A 12,198-nucleotide genomic window follows, 5' to 3' on the forward strand; every position below is an offset into this window, starting at 1 on the left:
TGGGCAGTGGGCGGTGTTAGATGTCGCAGCAGAAGTGACAGGCCATGTGCCATGGCTGGCCCAGGAAAACCCTCTCCCTTCTCCAGACCCCCATCTTTGCTGGCCCCTCCTTTCCAGGATGGGGACAGTGAACCATACCTGCCTCTAGCTGAAGGGTTTATTGGCCACAGAGCTGGCCAGGGGAATGGGGGCGTAGTATGGCCAGCAGTGGGCAGCAGCCTTCCTCGGGCAGGCCTCCCACGGCTGCGGCAGCTGCTCCTACTGAACCAGCTTGAAGGACTTTCCGGTCATCATGGCCATGAACTCTGGGAGCAAGGGACAGGTCAGCAGCCCGGCCTTGCCTGGCCACCAGGCTCCCAGGGCCCATCCCCTGCTCACTCTCATACTTGATAGTCCCACCCCCGTCCGTGTCAGCCTCTTTCATCATCTGCTCGGCCTCCATCTTGTTGAGGGGCTCACCCGCATTCACGAGCACATACCTGTGGGACCCCCCCACTGAGTGGGAACCAAGTGGGCACCAGCCCTCACCCACTCTCCCACCAGCCCCTGGCCCTACTTGAGCATGTCCCAGTCGATGTAGCCCTTGCCCTCCTTGTCAAAGGCGCGAAAGGCTGCCCTCAGCTCGTTCTCCTGGGTCTGGGCCTTCTCTCAGTAAATCCGCGTCACAGCCGGGAAGCTGTCGCAGTTGAAGAAACCTTTGTCTGCGGGGAGCAAGCAGCGCGCTGGGGCCCACATGAGGGGGAGCCACATGCAGCCCCTCCCCACTCACACACAGGTGACCCGCCCAAGTCTCACTGTCTCTGTCCACATCCTTGCCCATGGAGGCCAGCTCGTTCTTGGTGGGGTTGATGCCCAGCAGGCTCGTGAGCCGCCCAGGTCACCTGTCTGCGTGTCCCCATTGCCCTCCTTATCGAACATCTCAAAGACACCCTTGTACTCCTTGATCTGTGTGGCCGTCAGGCGCTCTGTCTGCGGGGACACACCAGCCCAGCTTCACCAGGGTCCCCTCTGCCCCTCAGTCAGGGGGAGGTTGGAGGCCCTGGGACACGTGGCACAAGGCACCCTGCCGCATCCATCCGCTTGGCCACCTTTTGGGCCCTGTAGCTAAAAAAGGAGGCCCCCAGCCCAGAGCAGCTTCCAGACAAGGTGGCACAACTCTTGAGAGTGAGCAGGACTCCACCAAGCCGCTTAAAGGGGGAAGGCACACGGGGGCGGGGGGCAGGGGCGGCGGCGGGCAGTGGGGACAGCTAGGTGTGCAGGAGCCAGGGCGCAGGCCAGCCACATGAGGGGACAATGGAGGCTACAGGGCAGGTGGGTCAGCCCCAGTCCCTGAGCCCAATGCAGTGGACACCAGGTGAGACCAGGTGAAGGACGCCACCTACCAACATGGGGAGGAGCCTGACCCAGGCCAGGGTGAAAGTTCCAGGGCAAGGGGTTTCCAGGCCTGGGTGAAGACAGGACTTAGGGGACGGCCTGGGGGCAGGGTCCTGGGCCCTAGCCTGTTCTGGCGTCCAGGATAGTCGAGCACCTGGCCACCCCTGCCTGCCACCCACTGCCCTTTTTCAGAAGGGCTGCTCTGTCCTGACCCCCCGAGTGAGGGCGGGGTCAGTAGCCAACAGGGCTCAGCCTCAGCACCCACTCTGTCCTCCCTGTCCAGCCTCACTGAATTTCTCCCTCAGGTTCCCAGAGAGACCCTCGCACCGTCAGGCACAGCCCCAGCCCATCCCTGTGCCCAGAGGGCCTGCCCCTCTACCCATGGGCACTGTCCCCAGCTCCCACTCGACCACCCAGCCAGTCCACAGGCGGCTCTGCCGGGCGCCAGGAATGGCCTTACCACGTCTGTGGCCAGCTGAGAGGGCACTGCAGGCTGGCACTGGAGCTGCTGTGCGCAGAGCACGAGGGGCGGAGGTAGTGGCCCCGTTTTAGCTGGGCCAGGCTGCCTGGGGTCCCCAGGGTCTGGAAACCACCAGCCTTGTATGGCCAGGAGATCCTGCCGGCCCTATTTCAGGACAGGCTTGGCCCTCCCCACACGCCCCTCCTGGCCCTCCTCAGCCTGGGCACCCCCTCACCCTGAAGCTCCCCTCGGACCTTGGGTCCTAGCCAGGCCCCGCCGCAGCCTCAGCCCTCCTGGGGCTGCAGCAAGGATGGAGCCTGTGGGCCGAGGGCAGGAAGGCCTTCACGTCAGCCGTAGCCCCTCCGCCAGGTCAGCCTCCTCCCGTCATCCTGCCGTGGACCCTCACCCGGGCTCTCGTCACTTGTTTGTGAGGGATCTGGCAGAAGGCCTGCCCTGGCCGGGTGATGCCTTCACGTCCCCAGCCAGCACTCTGCAGACACCCTCTAAAGACACGTTGAATGAACAAATGCATTCGGGACCGCCTCTGGCCACCCTGTGCAGAAAGGGCTGGGGGTCTGCGGTCCAGGGAGGAAACAGCTAGACGTGGGCTGGAGGCGAGAGGGGGCAGGACAGACAGGACCACGGAGCTGGACTGGCCCCTGGGAAGCCAGGCCAGGTTTCCTCTCTATTCTGGGGTTTCTCAGGGAAACCTGACCTCCCTTCCACTCAGAACAGCAAAGCCAGCTCCCAAGGGAGCCGTGTGGCCAGGCTGCTTGGTAACAACATGCCCCAGCAGCACACATGCCTGCATACATGTGCTCAGCCCTCGGACACATGCACCCACACCCACCCCACCTGGGACAGCGGTGCCGGCTCCCGACCCCTTGGCCCCAGTCCTCAGGCTCCCATCCAGGCAGGGGATACAAGACGACCTGCTGGTCCAGCCGTGACACTAGGGGTCTGGTTGCAAGTCAGGGCTGAGGGGGGTCCTCCTATCCCCACTCCAGCCCCCACCCGGGGGATAGTCACAGATGGGTCCCACCTAGTTCCCTTCACCCCGTGCATGGCTCCCAGAGTCGCACACCCCTGCCCCGGCCCTGTGACCACTGGATGAGTCTGAGCAGGTGAGGCAGGCTGTGTCCTCCACCAGCCCAGCTGGCTCTCTGCCTGCCAGAATACATCTGAAGCCTCGGGGACGCCTCCTCTGGAAGGCCAGCTGCTGAGGCCGCCAGATCAGTGCTGACGGGGCAGGATGGCTCCGGTGGGCACCAGGCCAGCAGCCCGGCGGGGCTGCAGGAGCAGCCAGTTCCGGCCCCTCCCTTCGTCCTGGCTGCTCTCTGGCCTTGGCTTTGGGCTCTGTGATGGTGAGAAAAGACTTTCTAACCTCTCTCTCGAAAATCCCAAACCAGACCAGCAGGCGGAAGTCAAACAGCATTTCAGTAAAACTCGTCACAGCTCTAAGGCCAAACCACGACACACGAGGAAAAAGCAGTGGGGGACAAGGCGGGCGGGGCCCGAGCGCCTGAGGACAGACAGGGCCGAGGGGTAATTTTACGTCACTTCAGCAGGGCTGAGACCCCAGATGTTTGTGCAGACACGAGTCTCAGTGTTGCTGTCAGGTTTTTTTCATAAATGTACGGGTTACAGTGCTGAAATTAGCATGTAGTGTTACTCAGAGATGGGAACCAACATTTGCTGAACATCTATGACGGAGCACAGTCTGTTTGTTCTTTTTCTTTGTGTGGTAAAAAAACATAAAATTCACCATCTTAACCATTTTCAAGTGTACTGTTCGGCACTGTTAGCTATGCGTGCCTTGTTCCATAACAGGTCTCGGAAAGCTTTTCATCTTGCAAAACAGAAACCCTGTTCCTGTTAAACACCGACTCCCCCTCCCCACCCCCAGCCCCTGGCAACCTCCATTCCACTTTCTGCCTTTATGAATTTGACAACTCGAGGGACCTCATACCAGTGGAATCATACAATATTTGCCCTTTTGTGACTAGCCTCTTTCAGCCTAATATCCTCAGGGTCCATCCATGTTGCAGTATGTGTCAGAATTTCCTTATTATTTAAGGCTGCATAATATTCCATTGTAGGTGTAGACCATGTTTTACTATCCATTCATCCATCCGTGGACACCTAGGTTGCTTCCACTTCTTGGCTATTGTGAATAATTAACATGGTAAGAAGGTGTTTTTTGAGATATGATTAACAGTTAAATCAGTAGACTTTGAGTAAAGCAAATTAGCTTCATAATGTGGGTAGGTCTCGTGCAATCAGTTGAAGACCTTAAGAGAAAATTCTGAGGTCCCCAGGAAGAAGGAATTCTCCTCCAGACCAGCTCTGGGTTCAAGCCACAACACCGGCTCCTCCCCGTCTCCAGCCTACAATCAGCACAACGGCCAGAGCCAATTCCTTAAAACAATCAACCTCTCTCTCCTTCTCTCCCTCTCTCTTTCCCCCTCTTCCTCTCCTATTGGTCTGCTTCTCTGGAGAGTCGTGACTCTCCTCTCCAGAGGGTCACTGAGGACAGGGACCCAGGAAGGCTAGAGCAATGTGCTCAGTCTCCTGAGCATCTGGGCATGGGCCGCCCGGGGCCACCCTCCCTACTGCAGGGCACTCCAGTGCTGCCCTTGTGACGTGGTCTCCCCAGGTCCCCTGTGGACTGAGCCCTGTTGCCCATAGTGTCACCTGCTCAGCCACGGGACCACCGCCCTTCTGGCCTTTTCTTACTTCCTGCACTTCCTCAGAAAGTTGTATGCTCTAGTCTTGAGTCCTGTGTCGAGTCCTTGTCTCAGGGTCTGCTTACAGGGAAGCGCAGCCTGGACAAGGGGTGAAAAACAAAAAACCCAAACCCCAGACCACCAACCGTGGAAGATGGGAGTGGATGAAGGCGTAAGATCCCAGTACTGTTCTGGACATGGCCAGAGCAAGGAACTCAGATTAAAACATAACATGAATTCTTAAGGTGACCACTAAAATCACAGAAGTCGGGGCTGGCCCTGTGGCCGAGTGGTTAAGTTCGCTCATTCCGCTGCAGGCGGCCCAGTGTTTCGTTGGCTCGAATCCTGGGCATGGACATGGCACCGCTCATCAAACCACGCTGAGGCAGCGTGCCACATGCCACAACTAGAAGGACCCACAACGAAGAATATACAACTATGTACCAGGGGGCTTTGGGGAGAAAAAGGAAAAAAATAAAAATAAAATCTTAAAATCACAGAAGTAGGTTGTACAACTTCCACATCTGTGGAGGGGAAAAAGAATAAAGGAAATGTAACAAACCTAAGAGATACAGGAAGGGAGACAGAAGTACAAGAAAAGCAGCATAGGGCCAGCGCCCCCCCCCCGGCCCCCCCCCCCCCACCGTAGCCTAGTGGTTAAGTTTGGCGTGCTCTGCTTCCACAGCCCAGGTATGATTCTTGGGTGTGGACCTACACCACTCATCCATGGCCATGCTGTGGTGGCAGCTCACATACAAAATGAGGAAGACTGGCAACAGATGTTAGCTCAGGGGAAATCTTCCTCAGCAAAAAAAAAGGAAAAGAAAAGCAGCATAGAGCCAGCCCTGGTGGCCTAGTGGTTAAGATTTGGCACTCTTACTGGTGCTGCCCAGGTTAATTTCCCAGTCGTAGAACCAGGTAGTTCACACAGAGAATTAAACCACAACTAGGATACACAACCATGCACTGAAGCTTTAAAAAAAAAAAAAAGAAAGAAAGAAAGAAAGAAAGAAAAGCTGTATGATTAGAGCAGAAAGTAACGTCGTAGACATTACCAGCCACCTGGCAGAGCTCCCGGGGCAAAGCTGGAACACTGTGAGCAATAGAAGAAATCAGGGTGTGCTGGGTTATAGCCAAAGAATAAAATAAACATCCATGGACATCAAAACACACCGTCAACAGAGGGAGAGATGGCTGACCTGATGGGAGAAAATATTTGCAAATTGCTTATCTGATACAGGATTAACATCCAGAACATGTAAAGAACTCCTGAAACTCAATGACAACAAAAATAAACAACCGGATTAGAAAATGAGCAAAAAGCTTGAATAGGCACGCCTCCAAAGAAGAGCAAGCTCAGCATCACTAATCATCCAGGAGATGCACATCAACACTGCAACCAGATACGTTCTCACACCCGTGAGGATAGCTACTGTCAAAAACACAGAAAATGACGAGTGTCAGGAGGATGTGGAGAAATTGGAACCCTGTGCACTGTTGGTGAGAATGGAAAATGGTGCAGCCACTGTGGAGGACATTATGGAAGTTCCTCAAAAAACTAGACATAGAATTATCATGTGATCCAGCAATTTCATTTCTGGGCATACGCCAAAAAGAATTGAAAGTGGGACCCGAACAGGTATTCGTACACCCATGTTCATAGCAGCATTGTTCACAATAGATAAGAGGTAGAAACAACCCACGTGTCCATCAATGGATAGATAGATAAACGAAATGTGGTCCATACATATGCGTTGGTTAATATGTGTTAACTTTGACTGGCTAAGGGCACCCAGACAGCTGGTAAAACACTATTTGTGGGTGTGTCTGTGAGGGTGTCCCTGGAAGAGATAGCATGTGAATCAGCAGCCTGAGTAAAGAAGATTGTCCTCACCAATGCAGTGGGCATCGTCCACTCTGTTGAGGGCCCAAACAGAACAAAAAAGCAGAGGAAGAGGGAAGTGCTCTCTCCTTGAGCTGGGACATCCGGCCTTTCCTGCCCTCGGACATCAGCGCTCCTGGTTCTGAGCCCTTCAGACTCACACTGAACAACACCACGAGCCCTCCTGGGTCTCCTGCCGGCAGATGACAGGTGGTGGGGCTTCTCGGCCCCCATGACCATGTGAGCCAATTCCTGCAATAAATCACCTCTCTCTCTCTCTCTCTGTGTAATTGATTCTGTTTCTCTGGAGAATTCTAATACAATATGCAATTGAATTATTATCATCTAGCCTTAAAAAGGAAGGAAATTCTGACACCTGCTACAACATGGATGAACCTTGCGGACATTATCCTCAGTGAAACGAACCAGTTATAAAAAGATAAATACTGTGTGATTCCACTTATCTGCGGTCCTAGAGCAGTCAAATCCTTAGAGACAGAAAGTAGAATGGTGGGTGCCAGGGCCTGGGGGAGGGGGAGAGGGAGGAATGGGGAGTGAGTGTTTAATGGGGACAGAATTTCAGTTTGGGAAGATGAAAAAGTTCTGGAGATGGATGGTGGTGATGGTTGCACAACAACGTGAATGTGCTGAATGCCACTGAAACTATGCACTTAAAATGGTTAAGATGGTAAATTTTATGTTACGTAAATTTTAATACCACAAGAAAAATGAATAAATTTCCATGAGTCTGTATTGATATAAATGACTGAATAAATAAATAAATGGGAGAGAAAAGTCAAATCTCCCATAAAGAATTCCAAATACTTTGTGCAGATATTCTGCTTTCAAGGAGGGGGAGCACACACCCCCACTCCTTAATTGTGGGCCCGAATAGTGACTTCCTTCCAGAGAGTAGGGTATGGAGAGGCAGAGAGAAGGGCACTGACCCCCGTCAGGTGACCAAGGTCACATCACTAGAGATGTGTCATGGTGATGCGACGTGAGGAGAGGGCCCTGCACCTCTGTGGTCTCCTCCCGGAACCCAGAACCCTAGTCTAACCCCAAGAGAATACCAGACGAATCCCAACAGAGGGACATTCTACAAAATGTCCTGATCAGCGCCCCCAAAATTGTCTGTCATCAAAAACAAGGGAAGTCTGGGGAGCCAAGGGGATGTGACAGCTAAATTCACTGTGAGATCCTGGGACAGAAAGAGGACAGTCAGTAACAACTAAGGAAATCTGAATAAAGCAAGGACTTTCGTTAATAAAACAACAGGGGTCAATTAATTGTGATGAACGTGTGATGTGAATGTAAGATGTTCATAATACAGGAAACCGAGTATGAAGTGTGTGCGAACTCTCTATGCTCTTAGCAACTTTTCTGTAAATCTAAACCAATTCTAAAAATAAAGTTTATTTTAAAAAATAAATCCAAATACATCAATAATCAAAATAATGCCATTTAAAACAATCTCCACTAAGGGGCAGATTATCAGACAGGATAAAAACAAACACCAAATGCTTTCTGTTCACAAGACACAACCTTCAAACGTGAGGACCCCGAAAGGTCGGAGGCGGGACGCGGTGAAACCCGAGGCGGGGACCTCCTGGACCTCCGGCGCTTCCTCTACCGGGCGTGTCACCGGCACGTGAGCTCCACGAGCTTGCTGGGTCCGGGGTCGCAGTCTCAGAACATCCTCTTCAAGAGCCTCTGGATTGGTCTACACATCGATCATTTATTGATCCACAAAGAAATCTCAACACTAAAGATCAGCATCAAACTGACCATCTTTTCCAACTACTGAGACTTCGATTAATTTCCAAATCAAGACCAGAGGGAACCGCTAAGAGTTGAAACGGGCTGTTTCTGCCAAGGGAGTGGGTGCAGAGGGCCGCGGGCCACCAGCCAGGAAAACTCCCGACCGCACTAGTACAGACACAGGCCTTTCTTGGAACACCACCACCATGGTCATCCGGGGTCTTCCTGCGGGGTGCCAGATCCCCAACCCACCGGGAAGGGCAGTGTCCGGGACAGGACTTCTCCAGCCCGTGTCCGTCCCTCGGCCCAGGCCCCGCCCCTCGCTCGGCCCCGGCCCGCTCCCTGCCTGTCATTCGGCCCGGCCTGCCCCCTGCCTGTCACTCGGCCCCGGCCCCGCCCCGTCCCGCCCGGCGGCTATTCCGCGCGTCGGCACCAGGCGGCGGTCGCGGGCCGCGCAGAGCCGGGAGGGGCGGGCCGGACCGGGCCGCTGGATGGTCGGCCTTCCGGGTCCTCGTGTTTGGGGTCGGCCTGCCCCGCGTTGGAACTCGGCGGGGCCTGCGTCCCAGGCCGCCCGCCCGGGCCCCTCTCCATCCCTCGTTTCAACACCTTGCCCCGGAAGCCTCACTTCTGGGTTCCCACAATTGCTAGGACAAAAATAGGCATAAATATCCCTTTCATGCACCTGTAGGCAGACGACAGCCCCAGCCCAACGCAGGTGGCCGGGAGTGGGGCAGGGTGCTGACTGTGGAAAAGTGGAGCCACCGCTCGCCTTGGGCTGACCCCCGACCCCGAATGTCTAGGCCGGCAGAGAAGCACTCGTGTCCTCAGACAACCCTTTGTGCTGGGTGGACCCCTCTCACACCAGGACCGGGGTCAGGCACGGGACCCTGAGGTGCCTGCCCCAGGAGCCCCTGTCTTTGATGTCCTGAGACATTGCCTGTCTGTGCTCAGGGGCCTGGTCTGCCGCTCTGCCCAGCTACTGTGTGACTCAGTTCCGTCCAGGCCCCAAGGGGGCTCACAGCTGACCCCTAGCAGCCCTGTACCCTGTGGCCCCTGCTCCTCCGCAGGGCTCCAGGGCCTTCATGTTCTGGGGGCTCTTCCTTCCTTATCCTCTTCAGTCTTGTTTGAATGTGACAACAGCAAGGTCATTTGGTCCAAAAGCTAAAAGAGGTTCCAGGGTCAGTGGGCCCAGTGGCCAGCGGGAGGCAGGAGCCTGGAGGTGTATCCTGCACAGAGGGGAAACTGAGTTTCAACGAGGTGAAGCCCCTTGCCTAGGGGGACTGCCTGCCCCACGTGTCCGCAGAGCCTGGCCTTAGGGGCAGCACCCCTGGCTGTGGGGGACAGGACCAGGCAGCAGGGGTGGTGCATGCATGGCCCTGGCCTCAGAGGGGCCCCAGGTAGCGTCCATTTTGGGTTGACCCACAGTGCCTCACCTCTGCACCCTCTGCGGGTGCTTCCTCCCCATGGTCTCTCTCAGACATCTGGGCACTTCAGTGCCCACCCAAGACCTGATGCCCGTGGCCACCAGAATCTGCTGGAGGGGCAACAGGACAGGACACACAGCCCCTTAGAAGTCTCATCGGGCAGGCTGAGCCACCCCCAGGTGCCCCCGGGGCAGGCCTGGGCATGAGCCCTGGGCAAATGCCCAGGGGAATGTAGCAGGGCCCAGAGGTCCCAGACAGACGTCACAGCGAGAAACTCTAGGGCCCCTGGCTCCGGGCAGCCACCCCACGTGCTCAGCCATTCCTGCTGGTTTCCAAAACACCCAGTGCCTGCAGGCCCAGCTGCCCCAGGAGGGGCAGCCTCAGTGGCCTGCGGGTGCTCCTGGCTCTGCCCAGCACCCCTGCTGCTTGGGGCTCCAGCCCACCACTTCCTCTTCCATCTCTTAGGGGCCCCATGTCCCCAAGGCTTCCAGGCCACCACCCTCAGATTCCACCCTGCTCCAGGCCCTTGGGCCCCCATGCCCCTCCCCATCTCTCGTTGCCCCTTCCAGGCACACCTTGCATCACCTCCCAGGTGGCTGGTGGGCTGGGCTTCAGGGACAGAATTCTTGACAAACAGTCCCAGGCTCCGGGGGCACTCTCGAGAGATGAGGCAAGCTGCACCTTCAGGATCCAAGTCCAGCTGCTGCTGAGGACTGTAGCACTGAGACGCTAGAAGCTGGGGGCTTGGGGATGCTGCAGGGGTGCTGGAGCCTAGATGGCCTTGCAGAAGGGTACTGCTGCCCCCTCATCACCCTGCCTGCCCCAGGGCATGTGCAGTGGTGCCCAGTCTGAGTGTAAGGTGCCTGCCCAAATTGGAGCAGAGCCTGGTAGCCAAGGGTAGGTTGGGGCAGCAGAGTGCAAGGACCCAGTGACCTTCTCCTTGCTGTCCTCACTGGCCCAGCCCACACCCTACTACAGACACCCCCACAACTACCTGAGTGCCCACCCCCACTTCAGAAGGTGGCTAGGGGACTCTTGGTACAGGGGCTGCCACTGGGTCCTAGTCAGGGGTCCCGGGGCAGTTCCATGGGCCTGAAGGGCTGGACTCACGCATTGGGCAAGGGGACAGCTGGCCCCCAGGGAGGATGGCTCAGCAGGCAGAAGGGAGCCAGGTCAACTGCCTAGGCCCCTGAGCTGGGGAGGGAAGGAGACTGACCCAGGGCGAGGGCTGGAGCCTCCCCCTCTGGGCTGAACTGTGTCCCCAGGTGTTGAAAGGGAGTAAGGGGGCCCAGCAGGACCAGGTGGAGGCCCCCCCCACCTGAGCAGCCAACAGGTCCCCTGGGCTACCTTTATTCAGCACCTGCCCTGGGGAAAAGGGGGTCTCTGCTCCCCAGGCAGCCAAATCCACAAGAACCAGTCAATAAGAAAATGCTGCCAAGAAGTGGAAGAGGGCCATGGTGTGGGGTTGGGCCTGGTGCTGCGCTGGGGGCTCATGGGGGGGCGGCACTGGAGTAGAGGCAGGGTGACAGCAAGGGCCCTCCCTCCCCTTTTCCTGAGGTGCCTCCAGGCCCACATTTAAGCCTCCATGAAGCTAGCTCCCCCCTTCACCCCAGCCCGGTCCTGCCTCCTGGTTGTGTTTGTTCACACATGCCCAGCCATCTCTGGGACCCTCCAGCTCCTTGGGTGCCTGCCTGGGACCCCATCTCACGCTGGTCCCTGCTGCCCTGGCCACACGACGCTTTTGTCTGCAAAGTCCCCTCCTCTCTCTGGGGTTCTCCTCCTGTTCACCACTCCTCCTCTCCCCTTGAGGGGACATTGGTGGCCTTGGGACGTCCTTGGCTACACACGCTCCCCTCTGGCCCCTCGCTGGCCTGTGGCTCTGCACGCCCACCCTATGCCTGCTTCTCCGCCCGACATCTATAAATATCTCAGGCTAGAAAGGTCCAAGACACAGCACATTCTCCGCTCGCCCCCTGAACTGCCCACCCTGGCTGTCCCTCCCCGTGGTCCCAGCTCCCCACTCAGCTGCTCGGGCAGATACCCTGGTGTCATCCCTGCCTCCTCCGTACCCTCATCACTGAACAACCACAAACCCCATCACTCTGGAATATGTGGCCCTGTCCAGCCTGCCCAGCCCATCGTGCTGCCCTCGGCACAGTTCACCCCACCCTGCAGCAGCCAGAGGGGCCACGCCCCTGCTCAGACCCCCCCTGGTTCCCATCAGCGCCCAACAGGGTCTGCGCCCCTCTCTGCCACAGGCCCTAAGTGAGCTCATGGCCGCTGACCAGCAGAAGGAAAAGGACACCTCCCTTGGCTCCTCTTCTCGGAATTTATCCTTTTTTAAGAAGTAGCTGATAAATGCCAATGGCTTTGTTTTCACAGAGAAAGAAAAATCATTCCTCAAATTCATATCAAATTACAAGAGACCCCAAACAGTCAAAACAATCTTGAAAAAGAAGAACAGAGTTGGAACACTCGCACTTCAATCTAATAGTTACTGCAAAGCTACAGTGATCGAAACAGCATGGTACTGGCACAAAGACAGACAGATGGCGGTGGGCCCCATGGCCG

At 56.4% G+C, this 12,198-nt stretch overlaps 1 protein-coding gene across 1 annotated transcript; it reads right to left on the reverse strand.

Moving 5' to 3' along the window:
- Window positions 1–258: 258 nt before the first annotated feature.
- Window positions 259–6,469, reverse strand: CALML6 (calmodulin like 6). The gene is given in 6 exon segments (XM_070591188.1): window positions 259–305; window positions 379–479; window positions 557–701; window positions 796–870; window positions 873–969; window positions 6,455–6,469. Coding segments are annotated over 6 exon segments (480 nt in total).
- Between the last annotated feature and the right edge of the window lie 5,729 nt (window positions 6,470–12,198).

The sequence above is a fragment of the Equus przewalskii genome, chromosome 2 (genome assembly GCF_037783145.1).
Source record: "Equus przewalskii isolate Varuska chromosome 2, EquPr2, whole genome shotgun sequence".
Taxonomy (NCBI): Eukaryota; Metazoa; Chordata; class Mammalia; order Perissodactyla; family Equidae; genus Equus; species Equus przewalskii.